Source organism: Hemiscyllium ocellatum, chromosome 32 (assembly GCF_020745735.1).
Source record: "Hemiscyllium ocellatum isolate sHemOce1 chromosome 32, sHemOce1.pat.X.cur, whole genome shotgun sequence".
Taxonomy (NCBI): Eukaryota; Metazoa; Chordata; class Chondrichthyes; order Orectolobiformes; family Hemiscylliidae; genus Hemiscyllium; species Hemiscyllium ocellatum.
In genome coordinates, this window is record NC_083432.1 from 50,060,733 (window position 1) to 50,085,982 (window position 25,250).

The 25,250-nt window shown below is 46.8% G+C and overlaps 1 protein-coding gene across 1 annotated transcript in view; it reads left to right on the forward strand.

The window, feature by feature from the left end:
* Window positions 1-2,462: 2,462 nt before the first annotated feature.
* The window catches only part of LOC132830789 (tensin-4-like), a 36,074-nt gene continuing 13,286 nt past the window's right edge, over window positions 2,463-25,250 (forward strand). The window contains exons 1-9 of the mRNA XM_060848638.1: window positions 2,463-2,494; window positions 11,447-12,172; window positions 14,488-14,630; window positions 15,766-15,886; window positions 19,866-20,235; window positions 21,107-21,600; window positions 22,101-22,187; window positions 24,205-24,333; window positions 25,035-25,124. Coding sequence (XP_060704621.1) covers window positions 11,551-12,172; window positions 14,488-14,630; window positions 15,766-15,886; window positions 19,866-20,235; window positions 21,107-21,600; window positions 22,101-22,187; window positions 24,205-24,333; window positions 25,035-25,124 — 2,056 coding nt within the window. The 5' untranslated portion in view covers window positions 2,463-2,494; window positions 11,447-11,550. The remainder of the gene's footprint in view (window positions 2,495-11,446; window positions 12,173-14,487; window positions 14,631-15,765; window positions 15,887-19,865; window positions 20,236-21,106; window positions 21,601-22,100; window positions 22,188-24,204; window positions 24,334-25,034; window positions 25,125-25,250) is intronic.

A 25,250-nucleotide genomic window follows, 5' to 3' on the forward strand; every position in this document is an offset into this window, starting at 1 on the left:
ACATACTTTCAGTTGCAAACAATTACTGCAGGTGTGTTAACTCTGGATCATTTAAATATCCAGCAACTCCCACATACTGCAGCAGCAACACATCACTTGTTCTGCCATCACTGTTGTATGCTATTTAATTTATTAATTAATTCCCTACTCCTTACACTTATTGTAATTTTTAGAAATATCAGTACCAATCTTACACCTAAAAAACTAACTTTACAAATAAAGAGACAATCCAAAGACCCTACTTTTACTTTCAAAACTAGAAATATTCACTAAACCTTCTCACCAATCAGGTGCTTTGTTTTGGTAAATAGCAGCTAAACACCTTTCTTTCCATGGCTTGACTTCCTGAGACACTCAACTCCAGCAATTCTCTCATCACACTTTGTGCTCAGGAGCTGGATTTTGGTTTTGCCTGTCATTGCTGTATGAAGAGTTGATGAATTGTACCACAGAGTAATTGACAGATTCTGTCTGTGGGGAGAGTCTGGTCTGCAGAAACATCTTCAGCAGATGAGTCAAATTGCACAAAAATCAAATAATCATTTCACTGGAGGGTCCTGATACATCACAGTTTCAGGAGTCAGAAAGTCTGTACTATTTGTCTGTATCACAAACTGACCATGTGACTGTATTTTTAAATAATGCAGAATTGGTTTGAACAATTAAATATAAATGGGGTGAATGAATCACAAACATGTTGCCGAATTTACACAATTCTTTCAATTGCCGTGTTCATCCATGACTCCATCCTGTGTGTTCTAATTCACAGGCTGGGTCTCACTCACTCACTCACTCACTGTCCCTGTGCTCACCGACGTACATAGGATCCCAACGTAACCGTTTCTAAAATCCTTCATCTTGTTTTCACTGCGCAATCATCAACAGCAGTTTACACACGAACTGTGGCGGGGTGGAGGGGTGGGGGGAAGGGGGGAGCTGAGGGGTGGGGGTTAGCTGAGGGGGGGGGGAAGCTGGGGGGGGGGGGGGTGGGAGCTGAGAGAGATTATAAAATGAAACTTGGCCGTAAGCCACATAAAGACATAATTGGATAGATGATGAAAAATTTAAGGCAGTCTTTCAGAATCGTCTGAAAGGAGGAAAGTCGTAGAGATGTACAGCACGGAAACAGACCCTTCGGTCCAACCCGTCCATGCGGATCAGATATTTTAAATAAATCTAGTCCCATTTACTAGCACCTGGCTCATCTCCCCCAAACCTTTCCTATACATATACCCATCCAGATTACCTTTAAATGCTGTAATTGTACCAGTCTCCACCACTTCCTCTGGCAGCTCATTCCATACATACATCAGCCTCTGTGTGAAAAAGTTGTCCTTTAGGTCTGTTTTATATCATTCACCTCTCACCCTAAACCTATGCCCTCTAGTTCTGGACTACCCCTCCATAGGGAAAAGACTTTGTCTATTTATCCTATCCATGCCCCTCATAATTTTATAAACCTCTATAAGGTCACCCCTCAGCCTCCGACGCTCCAGGGAAAACAGCCCCAGCCTATTCAGTCTCTCTCTGTAGCTCAGATCCTCCAACCCTGGCAACATCCTTGTAAATCTTTTCTGAACCCTTTCCTTACCATCTTTCTTAAATAGTGGCACCACGTTAGCCAACCTCCAGTCTCCAGGCACCTCACCTGTGACTATCGATGACACAAATCAAATACAAATACAAAATGATAGAGAGAGAGAGAGAGAGAGAGAGCTGGAGGGTCATGTAGGTTTGGGAGAGCTTTGCAGAGGAAGAGAGGTTAGAGATGGGGCAGTAATTTCCAAGGACAATGTGGCCAGGTATTGTTGCTTTAAGGTGAGGAGTGAAGGTAGCAGAAGGAGACAAGGATAGTGAACCATTTACAATGTTAGCACGGGGTTAGATACAGAGTGAAGCTCCCTGTACACTGGCCCCATCAAACAGGGACAGCACGGGATTAGATACAGAGTAAAGCTCCCTGTACACTGGCCCCATCAAACAGGGACAGCACGGGATTAGATACAGAGTAAAGCTCCCTGTACACTGGCCCCATCAAACAGGGATAGCACGTGGTTAGATACAGAGTAAAACTTCCTCTACTTCTATAAACTGAATGTAATGCTCTCTCTACACAGCCCCCAGGAAACCCATGCCCTCAAAGACAGCTTTATGTCTTAACTGAAAAACAAAAATCTTTCACACAGTGAGAGGTATTGACATTAGTCTGAAATAACTTGATCAAGACTTAACTTTGATCACAGCTGCTTTACTAATGGGAGATGCTTGCTGAGGGATATCTCTTTAAGAGAGAGGATGGGTGTAGTACGGTTTCCCCTGTACTCACTGAGGGAGTGGTTCCCTGGCGATTGCAGTTTGCTTGTTCCAGTTGAACCTGACCCCACCCTCCAACAGGAACTTCCCTCCTTCCCGTGGGAGGGAGAATAAAAGATCCACCAAGGAGCTGGGAACTGGATTCGCCAGCAGCAGGCAGCTTCCTCACTGCACTGGAAAGGTAAGGCACACTGGGTTTGCTTTTGTTGGAAATGAACATCAGAAATTCGGGAAGCTTATGGAGTAAAGACTGTTTGAAGGAGGACGTGGGGGATTATCCGTGTGGGATGAAATGGATGGGGGCAGACCCAGATGGGCAAAGGATAGGGCTCCGTCTGTTTCTGGAACCAAATGTGAGGTGAAGAGTTTGCGAGCTTTCTGGTCAAAGGGATTGATTAATTTGATTTAATGATTACTGCTGAATATTCTGGAGAGAATTCCCTGAGATCCAGAAGCTGGAATCAAGAAGAGTTGAGAGATTTGGCAATGCCAGTGGGTAAGGATGCTGACTGGAATGTGTGGCCTCTGACCGAGGATAGAGGTGATGGTTCCACTGACTGGGCAGAGACATGAGGGGCAGCTCGGGGCTGTTATACCCATCAAACAGCAGATTCTAAGCAGAATGAGGGATTAATTGAATCATCCTGCTGTTCACAGTGGAACGACAGGGGGAACAAGCAGATTCAGGATTAGTAGTGCTGGAAGAGCACAGCAGTTTAGGCAGCATCCAAGGAGCAGCAAAATCGATGTTTCGGGCAAAAGCCCTTCATGAGGAACTGCTGGGCTGGTCATAGGATCAAGCCCACATAGTGAATGATAAATAGCAGAGGATGGGGAAGTAGAACATGGGAGGAAGGAGATTGTGAATTCAGGGCTTTAGTTCAAAATCCCTCAATGGTTCAGTCAGAGTCTGATTAAACTAAAATAGGAATTTCGTTTTCTTCAACTTGCGATATAACTAATGCCATGGAGACATGTTCACAAAGGTGATATTTAGGATGAGGCTTTAGTAACTGGAGGCTGTAAAATGCGACATCAGTAACAATAACACCAAAGGGAGAATGGGGATTTCTTCCTGCAGTGAGTTGTAATTTGGAATGTGCTGTCAAAAATGACACTAGAAGCAGATTCAGAAAGAAATTGGCTGAACATTTCCCTGGGAGAATTACTCAGGACAATGAGGAATGGACAAAGGGAGTGTAATTAATTTGACTGACCAAAGACTGAGCATGAACACGATGGGCTGAGGAACCTCCCAGTTGTATGGTTCTATTTCTTTCCAATTGAAACACTTAAATCCCACAGCATTTTCCTGTTTAAAATTTTGTATCTGATGAAGTTACTGAATTGTATAAGTTCAGGGGGCTTGCAGATTGCCCGCTACCAGGGTCACTATGGGGTCACTACCAGGGTCACTACGGGAAGGGTCAGGGTTTTTATTGGGACACAATCCACCTGGGATTGTATTCAGGAGCTTTGAGAAACTTCAGCTTAACATTCTCATTCGGGAGCGAATGCAATTTGGTTTGATTTATTACTTTCATATGTACTGAGCTGCAGTGAAAGGTGTTGCCTGTACTATACAAGGTGTGTCTAGGTAACAGAACCGAGCGCAGGGTAACAGGGTTACTGCTGCCAAGAAGGTGCAGAGGGAGATCAACACTAACATTAAAGTCTGAGAACAGTGGGGAAGAAACTGTTCGAGAATCTTTCCTCTTCCGTCTGAAGGCAGTATACTCTGGGTGGGAGCGACCTTTGACTGAGGCAGTGGGAAGTGTAGATGGAGTCAGTGAATGGAAGGCTGGTTTACTCGATGGACTGGGCTCTCTGTAGTTTCGTGTGGCCTTTGGAAGCACAGTTGCCATGCCACGCTCTGATGTATCCAGACAGGATGCTATCTGTGGTGCATCTATAAAAATTGGTTAGAATCCTTGCGGCCACGCTGAATTTCCTTAGCCTCCTGTCAGTATACATGGACTGCTGTAGTTTGAGAAGGCAGCAGTTTACCACCTTTTCCAGGGACAATTTGGGATGGACAGCAGGTGCTAGTCCAGTCAGTGGTGCCCACATCCTGGCAGCGAATTTTACAAATGTCAGGCTGAAAGCTGCTGAGATTGTAAGATGTTCTGCTCCATTTGGTTTGTATCTTTGCTTCAGTATCTGTGCCAAAGAACAATTCAAAAACAATGTGAAATGTGCCGATAAAATACACTTTTAACTGAGCACATTTCAAATGAGACATGCCCAGCTTTATTGACTAACAGGCTGCTTCCCCTCCCACTGCAAGAAGACCTGATTGTGAGATTTTCTAATCAGCCCGTTCAGAGAACCCCCTCTGCAACAGCTGGGTCTCCTCCTACTGCCTGTGCCTGGGGTACAGTGAGTGGGCAGGACTGAGCAACTCAGTGTCAGCTAGAAATTCAGACTAAACTCCTGATTCAAACGTTACTAAAGATCTCTTAGTCTCAGGTCCAGTTGTGTGCAAATTGTTGGAATCCACAATTCCTGGTAATATCTATAAACATTTCACATTAAATAAAACACTGCAGAGGAGATGGACCAGTATGGCGCCTGGGCTGAAGAGTCTCAGTTAGGAAGAAGCATTGGGCAGACTGGGATGGTTTTGTCAGAGCAGAGAAAATTGGTTAGGAGCATATTTGAGATGTATAACATTTGAGGGACATAGATAAGGTAGACAGGAAGAGAGATTTCCTTTTGCTGGGGTGGAATCAGTGACCAGGGTCATAGATTTAAGGTAAGGGGCAGGAGGGATGGAGAGAATGTCAAGAAAAATATCCTCTCCCAGAAGGTGGTGGGAATCTGAAACTCAGTGCCTGTGAGGATGGTAAAGTTAAACCCCTTCCCCCCAATATTGAAGAAGATTTGCATTTGTGGGTAATCCCAAGACACATGCAGCTCTGAGCCAAGTGCTGGATAATGGGATTGGAATAGTTAGATCTGAAATACAAACAGAAATTCTCATGAAATTCTGCGAATCTGGCAGCATCTGTGGCAGGAAAGCAGGGTTAATGTTTCGAGATCGGAGACTTTTCATCAGAACTGATTAGGAAATACCGAGTGGATGAACCATCTCAGCCTCCTCCAGTGGTCCCTCAGCGTCACACACACCACTCTCCAGTCAATTTGATGCACTCCACATTATATCAGGAAACAATTGGAGACACCGGATACTGCAAAGGCTATGGGCCCTGTCAACATACTGGCAATAGTACTGAAGATTTGTGCTCCAGAACTTGCTGCGTCCCCTAGCCAAGCTGTTCCAGTACAGTTACAACACTGGCATCTACCCTGGAAAATTGCCCAGGTATGTCCTGTACATAAAAAGCAGAACACATCCAACCTGGCCAATTACTACCCCATCAGTCTCCTCACAATCATCAGGAAAGTGATGGAAGGTGTCATCAACAGGGCTATCAAGCAGCACCTGCTCAGCAATAACCTGCTCAGTGACGCCCAGTTTGGGTTCCATCACGGCCACTCAGCTCCTGACCTCATTACAGCCTGGGTTCAAACATGGACAAAAGAGCTGGATTCCAGAGGGAAGGGGAGAGGGACAGTCCTTGACGTCAAGGCTGTATTCAACTGACCGTGGCGTCAAAGAGCCCTGGAATCAATGGGTATCAGGAGGCAAACCCTCTAGTGCTTGGAATCTTACCTGACATGTAGGAAGATGGTTGTCTTGTTGGAGGTCAGTCATCTCAGCTCTTGCCCAGCTCTGCAGGGGTTCCTCAGGGTAGTGTCCTAGGCCCCACCAGCTTCAGCTGTTTCATCAATGGCCTTCCCTCCATAAGGCCGGAAGTGGGGATGTTCACCAATGATTGCGCAATGTTCAGGACCATTCGTGACTCAGATACTGAAGCAGTCCATGTTCAAATGCAACAAGATCTGGACAATACCCAGGCTTGGGCTGACAGGTTACATTCACACCACACAAATGCCAGGCAATGACCATCTCCAATAAGAAACAATCTAACCATGCCCCTTGGCATTTTGAATCCCTCATTGTCAACCTCCTGAGGGTTACAATTGATGAGAAGTTGAACTAGACTAGCCATCTCAACACAGTGGCTACAAGAGAAGGTCAGAGACTGAGAATCCAGCGGTGAGTAACTCACCACCCCTCTCCCCAAAATTTGTCCACCATCTCCAAGACACAAGTCAGAAGTGTGATGGAATACTCCCCACTTGCCTGGATAGGTGCAGCTCCAACACCATGTTAAAAGGTTTGACACCATCCAGGGCAAAGCAGCCACTTGATTGGCCCCACATCCACAAACACCCCTCCCTCCCCCACCCACGCTCAGTAGCAGCAGTGTGTACCATCTACAAGATGCACTGCAGAAACTCACCAAAGATCTTCAGATAGCACCTTCCAAACCCCTAATGATAAGCTTTGCTGTATATCCAACCCTGTGCTGACTCTGTCCTGGAAGTGTTTGATGGGAACAGTTTTTAAAAGTGAAGGTAAAACGTCTCCCTGAGTAGAGGGACTGTGCGCTGTCTAAGCAGTTTGCAACCCTCTGAATGTTCACTTTCATGAACAGGGAATGCTTCAGAAGCCTAAAGTTGAACAAAAAGACAATGCTGGTTCTGAGTAAGGTTTAGTAGTCAGTTGCTGGCTTAGCTTCCTTTCATTGTCAACAGCTGGGGATTTGAACAATGCCCTGGGTGAGCGAGAAGGAGCACTGCCGAGGGTCCTGGGTGTATTGGGAAGTTGGTTAGTGACCACAGAAATGAAGCTAACCATCTTGCTGACAAGAGAATTGAATCATCAATGCAATACTAACCATCAGGATGCCCAGCAAGGTGCCCAGCAGGGGGAGTGGCGGGAGTTGAATGGGTGAGGTCAGTGTGATTAGGAAAGTTAGACAGCTGCTGGAACTCCAAAAATGGAGTAACAGGGATAATATTTGTGAAATGGTGTACCAGAGCAGAGCTGCATTTCTCCTGGAGGGTCTGGAATTGGGTATGGGCCCTCCAGCTGTTAGTCACTGGGTATGTTTCTGTGTGTTCTGGACATGGTGCTACCAGTCTCCTAGGGTCACTGCCCACATGATCAGCCTTTCTCTATAAACCTCTGATATTTATTGAGCTGTTTGACTGTGGGGGGCTTCACAGCTCCAACCTGATCTCATCCACAGGCTGTTTAGGTCACTTTCAGACAGCATTGAAAGGAGATGTACTTGGGCAATGATGGGATCCGTTCTCTGAACCAGGATTTCAATACAGAAGGATACAAGCTGCAGGAGTGGTGGAACTGAACTGTTTAAGAAAAAGGATTTGATTGGGTTGATAAAGAAAGAACAGTACTGGCCTTTTGGCCCATCCAGACAGCAGCAAAGCCTGATGCCTTTCTAAACCAAAAGCCTTTTGCCTCTATGCTGTCCGGATCCCTCTATTCCCTGATTGTTCGTGTATTAGTCAAGATGCAGCTGAAATGTTGCTGTTGTATCCACCTGTACCCCTACCTCCTCTGGCAAGGCATTCCAGGCACTTACCACCCTCTGCATTAATAAACCTGATCTCTCACATCTCCCTTCAACTTTCCCCTTCTCCCTTATACTTTGTAATTGTTGTTTCTACCCTCTTGGCAGGCGAGGGGAGACTCTGAATATTTGTTCTACTCAAGTCTCTCATCATTTTCTAGACTTCTATCAGGTTGCCCTCAGCCTCCAACCTTCAAGCGAAAATAAACCCAAGTTAGTCCAATCGCTCCTCACAGCCGATACCCTCCAAACCAGGCCATGTTGTGACACAGCAACTTCCCCTCTAGTGGGCCAGGGAGGAGTCGGTGCATCGGGAGACCACTTCACACAAAGGGGAAATCTGGAGTTTATTGCCCCAAAAATGTTGCTAAAGTTGAAAAGATGGATGAGTTCCTGTTGTGGAGGGGGGTTACAGAGAGCTACAGAACGAGAAAGGTCAATTAAACAAAGAGACAGCTGGCCTGTTATCTAAACGATGAAGATCCAACAAGCTGAACAGTGTATTCATCCTTTTGCTCTGAACAGTTTCCGTCCAACGTGAAATCAATCAAACCTGCTGTACCACTCGCTAAGACCATGGCTCGTCTGATGTGGGCTCCACTTCACTTCCCATAATCCTCCACTCTAGCATCAGTCAAACATTTGTCTAACTATCCGAGGGAGTGGTTCCACAAACTCCCAGCTCTCTGAGAAAAGCAATTGGATCACTCAGTCTTATTTCTAAACTGTGACCCCCTACTGCTAAATAACCCCATGGGCACACTCTATATGTGTCCCTCCTCAGACTCTAACCTGTTACAGTAAGGTCACACCCTCCCCCACTTCTGAACTGCAGTGAGTGTAGACTCCAGCTGTTCAGTTGTTCCTCATAAAGCAACATTTCCCTGGGGCTTGAGGGACCATGCTACTGGGCTGTTATAGGAAAGATGTGTATGTATTGGACAGAGCGCAGAAATGATTTACCAGAATGAGAAATGTCACTGATTAAGAGAAATGAAAAAAGTGGGACTGTTGTCGCTGAGGAGATCTGATAAAGGTTTTCAAAATCGTGAATGGGCAAGATGGAGTCAGACAGCACAGACAAACCCCCTTCGGTTCAACTTATCCACACTGAGCAGGCATCCCAGTCTGATCAGTCACATATGGCCCATAGCCCTTTTTAAACCCTTCCTATACATGTCCCCATCCTGGTGCCACTCTTTCTGACAGCTTGTTCTATACATGCAGCACTTTCTGAGATCCTCTCTAAATCATTCCCCTCTCTCGATCTCTAACTCACAAATGTGATAGGGAAGAAGCTGATCATGATTGTAAAAGGGACATGAGGGAACAGATTTAAAGTGATTTGTGAAAGAAGCAAAGGTGGGGGGGTTGTTGCAGGTTCAATTGAAGCATTACAAGGGGCATTGGATGGTTACTTGGTGGAAGTGGTGTGCAGTGTCACGGGGTGAGAAAGGCCCTGGGTAATGATGCCTGTTTGACAGGCTGTAGCATTGTGCTTCTGGGACTGTCTTTTTTAAACAAATAAGATCTTCAAATTATTCTGATTCTCAGTAGTTCTGTGATTCCAGGTTAATATTACCACTGCACGGCCACTCCTTGCACCTTTTGCTAGTCAGCGCGCTGAGAATCCTAGCAATGATCTCAGTATCTGGCTCTCTCCCCAGCCTCCGACACACCAGCCCGTGTGTCCGTGTTTCTGTGTGTCCGTGTGTGTGTGTATACAATATTTGTGGTGAACATAATTTCCTGAGTCTGTGTCATCACCACAGTCAGTGCTGAAGGCCTAGCCAGATTTGTCTGTATTTCCCTTCCCCACCCACTGCCTGGACATGATGTATCTGCACTATCCCTGCTGGAAATGTCCAGAGAGCTGGATGTGGGTGTTCAGGAGGCATTTAACTGGCATTCTGCCACTCAATCACTCAGAATAACTCATTGACAAGTTCAGGAGAGACTTACCTCAGCCATTTGTCTACTGTCAGAACAGGAGGAGACCATTCAGCCCATTGCTACCTTTACTATTCCATTAGAGGTTGCTGTACTAGTTGTGTCCTTGCAGAGACTTGACTGACCATTTGGTAAACCTGGCCTTGCCTTCCAGCTGACTGACCAGAGAGTTTCGATTTGCTGATGGTTGTGTCTCAGTTGTAGCCCCCAGTAACACCCTGAGCCACAAGGTTATGGGTTCAAATCCCACTGCAGGAGCTGTAGCAGTTCTGCAGAGAGGGCCTGTAGTGAGGGTTCAATATTTTGCAGGTCTTGTTAGGGCAATGTATGTACAAATTTGTGGGAGAAATGGGGTGGTGCCAGTCTGTCTTTGTATTTAAAGAAAAATCTAGATTGTGAAAATGTTGTCAGAAGACAGTTAACATTTTTTTTATATTGAAAGTTTGTGAGAAGATTTGTAGCTCGGGTGTTTGTTGTTGTGGTTCTGTTCGCCGAGCTGGGAGTTTTTGTTGCAGACGTTTCATCCCCTGTCTCGGTGACATCCTCAGTGCTTCGGAGCCTCCTGTGAAGGGCTTCTGTGATGTTTCCTCCGGCATATCACTATAAATACAAATCACTATAAATGCCGGAGGAAAGATCACAGAAGCCCTTCACAGGAGGTTCCCAAGCACTGAGGATATCACCTAGATAGGGGATGAAACGTCTGCAACAAAAACTCCCAGCTCGGCGAACAGAACCACAACAATTTTTTTATATGCAGTCACGTAAATGTAATTCCGAAACTTTAGCAAACTCCTCTGCAGGAGTGTCTCGGTGGTATCCTAGACCCTACCATTTTAACTGCTTCATCGATGACCTCCTCTCTGTAGTAAGGTCAGAAGTGGGATGGTTGTTGATTGCACAGTGTCACTCTGATTCATGACTCTTCAGATACTGAAGTAGTCCATCACCAAATGCAGCAAGACCTGAACCAGTAGTATCCAGTTTGAACTGACAAGTGACATTTGTGTCACGCTGGTACAAGACAATGACCATCTCTAATAAGAGAAAAACTAACCGTTGCTCCTTGATATTCAAGACCATTCCCATCACTGAATCCCCCACTACCAATGTCCGGGTGTTACCCTGGTTCTGAAACTGAACTGAACTCTCCATATAAATATTAATACAGTGGCTAAAAGAGCAGGTCAGAGGCCAGGACTTTTGCTGTAACCTGTATCTCTGTAAATACTTCCAGGGCCAACACACCCTCCCTATCTCTGTAACCCCCTCCAGCCCTAACACACCCTCCCTATCTCTGTAACCTCCTCCAGCCCTAACACACCCTCCCTATCTCTGTAACCCCCTCCAGCCCTAACACACTCCTCCCTATCTCTGTAACCCCCTCCAGCCCCTACACCCCCTCCCTATCTCTGTAACCCCCTCCAGCCCCTACACCCCCTCCCTATCTCTGTAACCCCCTCCAGCCCCTACCCCCTTCCATCTCTGTAACCCCCTTCAGCCCGTACACCCCCTCCCTATCTCTGTAACCTCCTCTAGCCCCTATGCCCCTCCCTATCTTGTCATCTCCACCACCCCCATGTTGTTCCTACAGATCATTACAACTCCTTCAAAAAGCTTCTGTTTAACTTGTGTGTTTGGGCCATATTTAATAATGGTGTATGATTTTTTTTCAGGTTTGAGGACCGACCCCTGACCGATTTAAACAATTACCAGTAACCAGGAGGACAAACCCGAGAACTGCTTCCAACCTCTGCCCCAGTGAGACCTTCAGGCCCTGATGAAAGACAGAGGCTTCCTCTCTGATGCCATGTCCAGACACACCGTCCACGTGAACAGGAGCCAGAGCTCGTGTACGTCCCCCCGGGTGGAGACCATCGTCCTGAGTGGGTCCTCAGCCAATCGCAGCCAATCGAAAGCCTCCTACCCGGACCCAGAGCATATTTCTACAGGATCCCACTGCCCTCCTGTGAGGTGGGTTTGTCGGGAGATCTCCCCTCCGTACCCCAGCTGCCCGTTACAGGACAAGCTTGAACCAGGGCTGGGAAGATCCCAAACCTTCATGGTGAACTCCGTCACCAACCAGAAGCCTCCAATCCATGATGGATGTCGGCGGATCATGGCAACTCGAGTAAAACCACACCCTGATCCCCAGGAGATGCCAAAACCCTCCCAGAAGGCCCGGAGCAGCTCTGAAACAGCAAAACCAAACTGTGCTGGAAATGATCCACTATCACCAACCTTAGACGCAACCATTGAAAATCTGAACAACCTGATTTTAGAGCTGGATCCCACCTTTCAGCCAATCAGCACCCGTAACCAAGGACATGGCTTCGTGAGTGGCAACAGCAGGTTCCTGGACAGGGCCAATGAGGAGGCTCCATTGGATGGACATCATCCAGGTAGAGATTGCCGGTTACCATGGTTAGCTGTGCAAACACAAGTCACACTGAGGAACAGATGGAGTCTCCCCACGATGACCGAGCTTACAAAACCCCCGACACTCAGCCTCCCTCTCTCCAGCTGCTTCAGAATTTCCTGATGCTTTTCCCACAGGGGACTGGGATATGTTCAACCTCCAACTGAACCCTGTGCTGGGATATCGGCTATGGATCACTCATGGGCTGGGGGTCATGCTTGGGGTAGGAGTTACAGGTTAAGGTTCATGCTCTGGCTGTTTGAGGGTTGAATTCTGCTGCTGGGTCCAGTGGGTGCTGATTGGTTAGAGTGGTGTCAGGCAAAAGATAGGCCAATAGAAGCATTTTGTTGAGATTTTGCAACATAGGAGGAGGAATGGATTTGGATAGCCCTTTGAGTGGACCAGCACAAGCTCAATGGGCTGACTGGTCTTCTTCACCATAGTCCATCCACTGAGGAGCACAGTGGGCCATTCTGCCCCTTGATAGTACACATTTTAATCAAGTTGCCTCTTCCTCTTCAGAACTCAATGGATACAAGCCCAACTACTCCTCATGAGGCTAACTACCCAATCCAGGGATCAGTTTTGGAAACCTTCCCTGAATTGCCTTCCTTTGAGCAATCCTCTAGGAACGCCATCCCAAGTGTACACTTCTGGACAATTCTACTAGAGTTGGCCAGTGAGAGTGAGGTGGGACCTTGTGGCACTGAGCCAGTCAGCATCCTGTTCCTGATTTATTGAATTAAAACAAAGTTCTGTAAACACGCAGCAGCCCTGCCCGCATTGTGGAGTAAGAAGCAGGCGTTAATGTTTTGAGTTGAACTGTTCTTCAGTCTCTGACATTTCCGATTTCCAGACTGTGCAGTGGTTGGACTCACTGGGTCAGTGTGAAAGTCAGAAACTCCATTTCTGTGCTCATTAGCTTGGTCAGGGTGGGAGGTGGTAGAAACGATCAGGCAAGGATCAGGATATTATGGGATCTTCCCGGACACTGGGTGAATGTGTGCCATTGGGAGGGGCACTGAGGATCTGCTGGGGTGGGTGGGATACAGTTCCACATGAGAATGGCCATGGGATTGAATGGGTGGTTGGCCACTCAGCACCAGACAGCGGGCAGAGTGGGGAAATTGCTGGAGAATGTTCAAGCCACACAATCTGACTCAATGCGAGCGGGAACACGCTCTGTTTTAAGCTGCTTTGGCTCAGAGTCTGTCACGTGTTATTGAATGGTTGACTTTGTTTTGTAATGATTTCCTGTCCCTCCAATGCAAATATAGTTGGGTGCAGCTCGTGGAGCGAACAGTGTTTGCTCTGACAATCTGCAATCCTATCAGCAGCATTTAATACCAGCTGATAAACACAGGCCTGCTCCATCTATGGAATCGGAGTCCGAGAGTCATACAGCACGGAAATAGACCCTTCAGGCCAACCAGTCCACGTTGGCCATAATCCCAAACTATCTTCACATGCCTGCACTTGGCCTGTATCCCTCCAAACCTTTCCCATTCATGCCCTTATCTAAATGTCTTTTAAACATTTTAACAGTGCCCACAGCCACCACTTCCTCTGGAAGTTCATTCCACACAGGAAGCACTCTGTGTTTTAAAAACAAATGCCCCTTATGTCTTTTATAAATCTTTCTCCTCTCACCTTAAAAATATGCCCCTAATCTTGAAATCCCCCAACCTAGGGAAAAGACACCTGCCATTCAACTCATCTATGACTCTCATGATTTTAGAAACCTTTATAAGGTCACTGCTCAACCTCCTCCTCTCCAGTGAGAAAGTTCCCAGTCTCCTCTTATAACTCAAACCCTCCATTCCCAGCAATATTCCTGGTAAATCTCTTCTGAACCCTTTCCATCTTAATCATATTCTTTATCTAACTAGGCAATCAGAACTAGACACCGTTCCAATCTCTCCCAATTCCTGTCAAGATCTGTCTCCTAATCCTAATTCCTAACCCTGTTAAAGTCTCTATTCCAAAACTTGTCCCAATCTCTGTCCCAATCCCAATTCCAATACCAGTCCTATTCCTTTCCCAATCTTAAACTCAACCCCATTCCAAAGCCTGTCTCGATCTCAATCCATGACCCTGTCCCCTATTTCATATCTATACCTTTTCCCTGTATCAATCCCAGTCTCTGTCTTGATCCCCATCGCAATCCAGGTCCCATACCTAACCCCTACACCGATTCCATTCACCATCTTCGAGACCCATTGCACCAGGGTTTCTTCCTCCATCAACTTATTTCCACAGGCTGATAGTATTTAACATGTTCCACTCTCTCTTCCCCAGGAATTCTGATTTATGAAGAATGGGATTCGGGAAGAACAAGCAACTCTCTGCACAGCAGCACATCAATTAATGACGATCACCAATCCGATTCACTGGGGATTCAAACCACTGGCACTTCGACCAATCCTCAAAACCGTCGGCTGGTAGGAATATAAGCAGCTTTAATATACTGTCTGTCTGTCTGTCTGTCTGTCGGTGAGCGTGTCTGTCTGTGTCTGTTCACTCTCAAACACAGCGTAACTCTCTGACCCTGCTGAGTCTAACAATAAATGTCAGATTTCTTTTCTCAGATTGTCCGCTTATAAGCCAGTTCTCTGATTAGTTTTGGGGGTTAATTTCTTCGAGTAAAAAATGAGGTCTGCAGATGCTGGAGATCACAGCTGCAAATGTGTTGCTGGTCAAAGCACAGCAGGTTAGGCAGCATCTCAGGAATAGAGAATTCGACGTTTCGAGCATAAGCCCTTCATCAGGAATAAGAGAGAGAGAGCCAAGCCGGCTGAGATAAAAGGTAGGGAGGAGGGACTAGGGGGAGGGGCGATGGAGGTGGGATAGGTGGAAGGAGGTCAAGGTGAGGGTGATAGGCCGGAGTGGGGTGGGGGCGGAGAGGTCAGGAAGAGGATTGCAGGTTAGGAGGGCGGTGCTGAGTTGAGGGAACCGACTGAGACAAGGTGGGGGGAGGGGAAATGAGGAAGCTGGAGAAATCTGAATTCATACCTTGTGGTTGGAGGGTTCCCAGGCGGAAGATGAGGCGCTCCTCCTCCAGCCGTCGTGTAGTTGTGTTCTGCCGGTGGAGGAGTCCAAGGACCTGCATGTCCTCGGTGGAGTGGGAGGGGGAGTTAAAGTGTTGAGCCACGGGGTGATTGGGTTGGTTGGTTCGGGCGGCCCAGAGGTGTTCTCTGAAGCGTTCCGCAAGTAAGCGGCCTGTCTCACCAATATAGAGGAGGCCACATCGGGTGCAGCGGATGCAATAGATGATGTGTGTGGAGGTACAGGTGAACTTGTGGCGGATATGGAAGGATCCCTTGGGGCCTTGGAGGGAAGTGAGTGTGGAGGTGTGGAGGGAAGTGAGTGTGGAGGTTAATTACCAGACACACACTGCTTGGTGCATGGGCTGTATTCACAGTAAGGACTCAGTGTGTTCAGTCTCTCAGACACTGTAGAGCTTCCTCTGACTGACATTCTGTGAACAAGATTTCAAGAGCTGACTGTCTTCAAACACATGCTCATACTCTTAGATAACTCGAATTGTTGCCTGTAACTAATGTGTTCTCTCTGCAGCCCAACTCTTTTGGATACAACAGGTTGGATGGTGGACAGCTGCGGTCTGCCCCCTGCTCTCTGCCTGCTTCCCCAGCTTTCTCTGGTTCTACTGGGTCACCACACTGTAACTCCTCTCTTGGTAAGATATAGCATCATGTGGGGTTTGTAAATTTGGTCAGGAATTTCCAACAAGGTCCCTTCACCAGCCACAATCTGCTAACACTGGCTACACGGCCCCAACAGAAACCTCAGAGACATAGATCCTGAGATCAAATCCCTGAATAATAACATCAACATCATCTTTGAACAGACCACTGAGAGAAACCACCTGCCTTCCACAACTGGGACAGGTACACCTATATTGCTTTTATCTTCTGAACAATTACTGAAAGAGTTTCTCTTTGGGTGACACATTGAATCTGAAAAGAGGGATCTGATCTTCAAACTCTACCCAAAGGGATAAAAAGGACCTTGGTTCAATGTTTGTTCCGACAGTGTGGCGCTCCGTCAGTGCGTTGACCCTCCGACAGTGCAGCACTTTTGGATATAACGGGACCATATTTGTTACAACTTACTGGAGCAATGCTCTGGAAATAAAGCCCCACTATTCCTTGAGCTATGACAAAATGTGAAAAGGTTTCGTCAAACTATCTAACATTCCTGATAAACTTTGATTAAAGGCAAGTATTCACCAGGTTTCTGTACTTAACAAGAGAATAACTGTTCCACAAGCAAATGGTCTTTAATGTTTCCTCATTGCCGTTGATTAAAGCTAACATCACTCTACAACTTAAACCCTATCCCTTCTTAAAATCAGCCCTCTCCCACTCCTTCACAAATGGACTGTCTCACAAAGACAGACACGAATGGGTATTAATACTGGGAATTAAAATGATCAGGGAGCACAGGTCAGTCGCACAGGATTTGAGTTGCTTTCTTTCTCTTCTTTTCCCCAATTCCTTTTTGCTGTTAACCCAATGCTGTTAACCCAATGCTGTTAACCCAATGCTGTTAACCCAATGCTGTTAACACACCAATGCTCTCTTTCAATCACTAGCTGAGAGTATATCCTTGCATTCTCTCTTTTGAAGGTGTTTTATTCCTCCTACAGTGGGGGGAGGGGGGATGGTGGTTGTATAGAACAGTGAGTGGAAGCTGTGCCTGGAGCTTCTCTCTGGCTCTTGGGTGGAGATACTGGACAGAGAGAGAGAGAGAGAGAGAGTCAGAGATTTGCAGGCTATTTACCCTTTGCCGCACTGGCCCCACAGGAGTCATGGTCACTTGGTCAGGGGCAAATCACAACATTGTTGTCAAGCAGTTGTCCTTCAATTGGGGACCAATGACTCTGTGACCCTCTGTGATCTTCTGCTCTCCTTGTTCCATGAAAACACAACATTGTGCACAACACACCCCAGTGGGACATGGCTTTTCAAGCTGCAGCCATCTGTTTGCATTGACCCTCCGAGTTAAAGTAGTTAACAAACCAAAAACAAAGGAAATGGGAATGTGGCCTTGACATGCAGTGGCTTCATTATAAATATCTGCTGCAGGAAAAGCTGAGCTCCTAGCAACCTGGGCAATCATGTTATAAACAATACCACTTCGAATCAGAATTGACGTTTGTCTCTTAATCTTGATGATTCAGCGATATCACTCAGTGTGGATGTGTTTAAAAGACTGACATCATTCCAAAGCTGCTGTTGTTCAGTAAGCTGTAGGCAGCTGGCCACTCCCCTGTACTGACCTGGAGAAACTGATTCTGATTAATCTGAACATGACTCAGGGCAGGAGTGGCTCGGTCCAGCATCGGGCTCGGAGTTCTTACAGTCAAGGACTCCAGGACCTGGGAAATCCACTATTCCCAGGTGACCAGCAGAATTTCAACCCCAGAGAGATTACCAAATGGAGGATAAGAATTATTGACACCACTCTTGTTGTTTTAACAACTGCTGAAAGACAAACCCTCCAGCCCTGTGTGTTTGAACAAGTTTAAAAGCTGCCTCACCCACTTGGATCATGAATCTCATTCCAAACATGCCCTAATCCCCAGAACCTGTGTGTTCCTGCCCCCGGATTCTGGCATGGAGCAGTCCGGGGCTGGGGGCTAATGCTAAATGAGGACAAAATAAAAGGGAAAGGGAAGAGTCCCAAGGAGACAGGAAGCAGAAAGCAGCTGCAGTTGTTGAGAAATTTCCTCCAAATCCTGTAGGAAGTGTGTGAGCACCTGGGAGGAATTTAACCGATCCATTCCCAGGGCTGCGCAACAAACTGGGTTAATGTAGCCACACTGTGACAGCTTTGAAGGATTCAGAGGGCTCTAGGATGGGAAGGAATGTAATGGTTATTATGGGATGTTTACACGTTGAGGGGATTTTGACTTTGGTCAATATTGTAAAAGATATTTCATCAACCCTCTTTAATTACCTTCCTTGGTGTTTTCTTAAATTACACGTGGAATACAGGTGTTACTGTCTGGGCCCAGTATTTATTGCCCCGTCCCTAGTTGCCCCTTGAGAAGGTGGTGGTGAGCTGCTTTCTTGAACCGCTGCCACACTGCCCTGAGGGAGGATTTTGACCCAGTGACAGTGAAGGAACAGCAATATACTCCCAAGTCAGGATAGTGAGGGGCTTGGAGGGGAACTTGCAGGGGGTGGTGTTCCCATGTACCTGCTGCCCTTGTCCTTCTAGATGGAAGTGGTTGTGGGTTTGGAAGGTGCTGTCTGAGGGTCTTTGGTGAATTCTGCAGGACATCTTGTAGATGGTACACTCTGCTGCTACTGAGCGTCGGTGGTGGAGGGAGGGGATGTTTGTGGATGTGATACCAATCAAGCGACTGCTTTATCCTGGATGGTGTCAAGTTTCTTGAGTGTTGTTGGAGCTGCCCCCATCCAGGGAAGTGGGGAGTATTCCATCACACTCCTGACCTGTGCCTTTCCAACTTTGCATTCCATTATCCAAAATTATAAAGTCTTCAACAGAAGATTCATTGAAATGACTCGGTTTGAGTCCTGAGATGAATTTCTCGCTGACCTAGACCTGATCTTAAATCTTTTCTGTTCACAGAGAGTTTGATCACTGTCTGCTGGTTTTAGTTAAATGGGGGTTGTATCTAACCATGGGGGGTGCGCGGGGGGGGGGGGAGGTGGGGTGGGGAGGTGTTGGCTCAGTGGCGAGCACTGCTGCCTCACAGCGCCAGAGACCTGGGTTTGGTTCCAGCCTCAGATAACTGTCTGCGTGGGTTTCCTCTGGGTGCTCCGGTTTCCTCCCACAATCCAATGATGTGTAGGTTAGAGTGGATTGGCCACGCTAAAATGCCCATTAGTGTTCAGGGATAAATATAGGATAATAGGGTAGTGGAGTGGGTTTGTGTGGGTTATTCTCTGAAGGGTCAGTGTGGACTTTTTTTTTTCTGTAGGCTTAGAGATTAGATTCCCTACAGTATAGAAACAGACCCTTCTGCCCAAGTCCACACCGACCATTCAAAGAGCAACCCACCCAGACCCACTCCCCTGCCCTGTATTTACTGCTGACTAATGCACCTAACACTATGGGCAATTTAGCATGGCCAATTCATCTGACCCGCACATCTTTGGACTGTGGGAGGAAACCGGAGCACCCGGAGGAAACCCACGCAGACACGGGGAGAATGTGCAAACTCCACACAGTCAGTCACCTGAGGCTGGAATCGAACCTGGGTCCCTGGTGCTGTGAGACAGCAGTGCTAACCATTGATCCACTGTGCCACCCTTGTTGGGCTGAATGGCCTGTTTCCACACTGGAGGGATTCTATGATTCTATGCATCAACACCGAGTGCGTAGGCAGCTGTGTATTCCTGATGAAGGGCTTTTGCCCGAAACGTCGATTCTCCTGCTCCTCGGATGCTGCCTGACCTGCTGTGCTTTTCTAGCACAGGAGGCTCCAATAGCACTGATGATGTTCCCTAGCCAGGGAATGAAACGTTTGCAGCAAAAACTTCCAGCTCGGCGAACAGAACCACAACAGGTTTCATGGATATTGCCACGTCACTTACACAGCAAAGAACCTGCTGATTCTGAGAAATATATAAAAGATTCTGAACAAAGATCAAAATAACTCCTTTTACTTCCTTTTCTCTCAGGTTTCCAAAGTGTGAACACCTTTCCCGGTCAGACTGGACAGTCATCACAGGGGACTGCAGAGAGTTCAAAGCAGCGACAGGGGATAGTGTGCTCTGCTCCAGTCTCCATCTCCCCACAGCAGGGTTCTTGCCCTATCCCTGTGCCAGCTTCCAGTAACTACACCCCTGCCAGTGCGAGTTCCTTGCCAAGTGCACACGAACAATACGCTGCCTCACTGTTACACACCAGCACCCACAGTGCAGCAGCAGCAACTCCCTATCTGTCAACCTCAGCAGGTTCGGAACATCCACTCCAGACTGACCATACCAGTCACACCGACAGTGCCATCTCCTTGCTGTCCACCTCTCCGGCCTGGGACACACTGGGAAGGTACTCTCTCTGCAATTGTTAACAATGTGTAATTCTAATGAAAATTCACCTCTGTTGTATTGACTCTCAAATCAAGGAATGGAATTGGGATTGATATTTTCATCATTAGCTCTGACCCTCTTGTTGTGCATCATCTGTGGCTCAGGCACTAGCTCTCTCCTGACTCTGCAGTTGGTGTGGGATCAGGTTTCACTCCAGAGACTTAAACACGTGATGCAGACTCACTCCCAGAGCAACACTGAGGGAGCGCTGCACAGTCGGAGGGTACTCATTTGGATGAGATATCATATTGTTATAAATGTTCCCAGTTATGATTAGATTACTTACAGTGTGGAAACAGGCCCTTCGGCTCAACAAGTCCACACCGACCCTCCGAAGAGCAACCCACCCAGACCCATTCCCCTACATTTACCCCTTCACCTAACACTAAGGGCAATTTAGCACGGCCAATTCACCTGACCTGCACATTGGACTGTGGGAGGGAACCGGAGCACCCGGAGGAAACCCACACAGACACGGGGAGAATGTGCAAACTCCACACAGACAATTGCCTGAGGAAGGAATTGAACCCGGGTCTCTGGTGCTGTGAGGCAGCAGTGCTAACCACTGAGCCGCCGTACCACCCCCACACACAAAAACAATAAATTGAACCTTCAGGATCGTGGGGAATGTTTGTGTCCCACATCAGATAAAGAACCCTCCTCCCCTCACCACCTGGTCATTTTCATATCGGTGCTTGTGGGATTGTACTGTGGGTAAAGTAACTGCTGGGTCTCTATGGGGATTATTTAACAAGTTATTGTGTGTAAAGTGCTTTGGAAGGTATTTATCCTGTGAAGGTGTGAAAACATGCAAATGTTCTTTCCCTTAGCTCCCAGTCTCTGCTGAGTGATGATGGAGAAGCTGGACGGATTTTTCGATCTACTGGAAGCACATATGGATCAAGTGGATCCTTTGTGAACCTGACGAGCCCTTACACAGCATCACCCTCCTCATGCAAGAGCTCTCTTAGTGACCAACATCTTCACCAGGCTCCTGGGCACCCAGCGGACTATCGGACTGTGCCACGCTCCCGGGGGAAAGGAGACCACACTGGTCAACAATCAGCCTCTGGCAGCACCCTGGGTAGACCAGTCATGGCCCACGTTAAAGATCACTCCAACAGCTGCCCACCATCTGCTGCCAGTTCATGGACTGATATCCCCGTCCTACTGGTGAACGGGAGCACACAATACTTGGAGCGAGACATTCACAAACTGAAAAATAAGAGGCGTCAATCCAGTTCTTCAAGTACTCCCAGCCTTCCCCTCAATTCTTGTTCCAACCTTCCGTTTGCAAAGGCTTCGAGCACCCCATCCCTCAAAGGTAAGCCCCTCATGGTGCCACTCACTTGTTGCTTCTTATTGGCCTCCACTAACTCAACATTCCCAACTTAATCATGTCAGAAATCCCTGAGTGGTGATCTCCTCTTCTTCTATTTCCAGGTTGGACATTCTTCTCTTCCCTCTGGTTTCCTGTGGATCACCTCCCAATCCCTGCTACAACCCTTTCTATCCTCAAAAATCTCCTTTAAAACCTGTTCCATTTACACCCTTTGCTGCTGGACTAATTCACTTGAATTAATTTGTTTTTAAGGAAGGAATGAGAGGGGGCCGTGATGGAACTATAAAACTCGGACAGGCCTGGACAGACTAGAGACAGCAAGGATTCTCCTGAGAGGGGATGGGGGAAGTCTAGACCCAGGGGTACAGTCTCCAATCCGGGGTAGCACTGAGATGAGAAAAGATCTTTTTATGCAGAGGGTGGTGAACCTGTAGAATTCTCTACCTGTCTTCTCAAATATTCCTGTTAATCTTTTCTTCCAGATCTCCAGTGTGAGACACAGCCTACAGTTAAATTTGTACAAGATACATCCAAATATTGGTACAAACCGAACATCAGCCGACATCAAGGTAAGGTCACACTCTCCCCGTAATTATTGTGACAATCAGCCCAGTTACAATCCCATGGTGAACCACATCAGATACACACATTTAAATTCTCTGAACATCTCAGTATGATGTAGGATGCAGCATCTGAGCTGTAGTCACTCTGCACCTTCATCATTAAGATTACCAACTCCAGCAGTGCCTCACTAGGAACGTGTACAGCACTATTCACAAACCTCAGATACTGAAGCTGTCTGTGTCCATCCAGATAAAAGACCTGGACATCATTATTCTCTTTTTTTTCTGACTCCCAGAGACTGTCCACATCTCCAAAGTACAAGTCAGGAGTGTGATGGAATACTCCCCACTTGCCTGGATGGGGACAGCTCCAACAACACTCAAGAAACTTGACACCATCCAGGACAAAGCAGTCCACGGGATTGGAACCACTCCCACCACCGATACTCAGTAGCAGCAGTGTGTATCACCTACAATATGCCCTGCAGAAATTCACCAAACATTCTTGGACAGCACCAGATCCATGACCACTTCCATCTAGAAGGACAAGGGGCAGCAGATACATAGGAACACCACAACTTGGAAGTTCCCCTCCAAGCCCCTCACCATCGTGACTTGGGAATATATCGCCTTTCCTTCACTGTTGCTGGGTCACAATCCTGGAATTCTCTCCCTCAGGGCATTGTGGGTCTACCTACAGCAAATGGACTGCAGTGGTTCAAGAAGGCAGTTCACCCCCACCTTCTCAAGGGGGCAACTAGGGACGGGCAATAAATGCTGGAGTCAGCCAGAGATACCCATGTCCCATGAATAAATAAGAACATACCATCCTTCAGAACAGCTGCAGAGTTCAGTCCTTTTGTTTTAGTTCAGTGAATTCAGTCTGTTTGGAGAGGATACCGCAAGGTTCATCTCTCAGTTCCTGGAATGATGGGTTGTAGCAGGAACGGTGAGGCTGGGTTATATTCATGGGGTTTTGTAAATGTTCAGGCAACTCGACTGAAACATAGAAGATCCAGAGGGGCTTTGACCAGGTGGATGTGGAGAGAATGCTTCATCTCATTGGTGATTCTGGAATGAGGAGGCACTCTTTAAACATTAGCTAAGACCAGGATTAGGATAATCTATTTTCTCCCAGAGAGCTGAGAGCCTTTGGAACTGTCTTCTCTGAAGGCACTGTGAGTTGAGTATCTGAATGCTTTGAAAGCAGATGTTTAATTGTTGATAAGCCAAGAGGGGTGAAAGGTTTTCTATCCAATGTGAGGACGTGGAGTAATCCGATCAGCCATGACCTTATTGAACAGGCTGAAGGGACGAATGGCCTACTCTTGTTCCCATCTTATATTGCTGTGTCTGTGTTAATTTACAAAGGATGAATGTTGAAGGTGAATCCTGCTCCCAATCTTTATCGAATATCTTGTGATGGGAAATGCACCTGTGCAGGGTGATGTCTGCTGTGGTTGGATTCCTTCCACGAAATTTGTTAATTCGATCTCCTGAGTGGGGTTGATAATTGCTTGGATAACTAGTTAATGATAGGATGCAGGGAATCTTTACATCACATGTAGTGTTAATGCTTCAAAAGTGCTTTGTTGTCTGCAAGGCATTGTGGGATGTCCCAAGATTGTGCAAGTTGCTATATAAACAAGTCTTTTTGACATTTGTGCCTGGGTTAAGGGTGTCACAGTCTAGGCCAGCATTTACTGCCCATCTCTAATTGCCCAGAGGATAGTTAAGAGTCAACCACATTGCTGTGGGACTGGAGTCCCGTGTAGGTGAGACCAGGTAAGGATGGCAGTGTCCTTCCTGAAGGATATTTGTGAACCAGATGGGTTTCCCAACAATTGTGAGTTTGCTTAATTTTTTATTAACATTTTTTAATCAACCTGTTTCGAGATGTTATTACACACCTTGGGAGCAGGTGGGACTTGTACCTGGGCCTCTGGGTCTAGAGGTAAGGACACTACCTCTGCAACACAGGAGGGAAGAGTTGGCTTATTGGTTATTGTTTGTTTTTATGCAGCTGTGGAGATGTTGAAAGACAAGGAGCCGGGTGCCTTTGTTATTCGGGAAAGCTCCACGTACGTTGGTTCATTCGGATTGGCCATGAAAGTCTCTTCAGGAGATCTCGGAAACTCTGAGGCTAAGCCAGGTCTGTACTCTGGATCCAAATATACATCCTGTACTAGAGCAGGGCATGTTGAAATTCGATTATCGATTAGCAATCTGTCTTACACATTATAACACTGTTACATATTGTGAGTAATATCTGTGGACTATGTAAGTAAGAAATCTGAATTGTGTGGGATATGCTACAATGGGACGGATTTATGTTAGTGTTCTTGACTGTAACCTTACTGATTCATAACAAAACAGCTATTGTCCTCCAAGAGGAACTATCAGGAACACATTTGAAAACTCAGCTACTGTTTAAATGTACACTGCTCCACCAAGATGTTGTAAAATGACTGAGTGACCCGGGGTGTGTGTGTGTGTGTGTGTGTGTGTGGTGTTACAGACCACCCATGTCTGAGTGTTTCATCTCCTCCTGTCACTGGCGATGACCTTTAACAGGTTAATGACCCTCTCACAGGGTATGGGCTGTGATGTGAGAGAGTTGAGCTGAGATGGTCACCACAACAGTCTCCTTGGAGAACGGTCAGTAATCTCTGAGAGGATCTACAGACCGACTGAGGGACCATGGATGGACAGATAGACAGGCAGAGGAGCGACAGGCAGACAGTTAGACAGACATACCAGATTGAAGATGAGAGCACCATTGTGAGATCAATTCTATGATGTACAATGATATCACCAATTCCTCTCTCGTTCCCTTGGCCCCTTCCTAAACAGATCTTCCTGCTGATTTAATCCGACATTTTCTGATTGAATTCTCCCGAAAAGGAGTGTGTTTGAAAGGATGTCCCCAGGAGCCATATTTTGGTAAGAAACATTTCACCGTTTCACTGTTCTGTGTGATTTTCAGGTTTTTTTTCAAAAATATAGTTTATTTGTAAAAAGCATCTTTGTGTATACACACAGTCACAAAGGCAGTTTGGTTCTGTACAG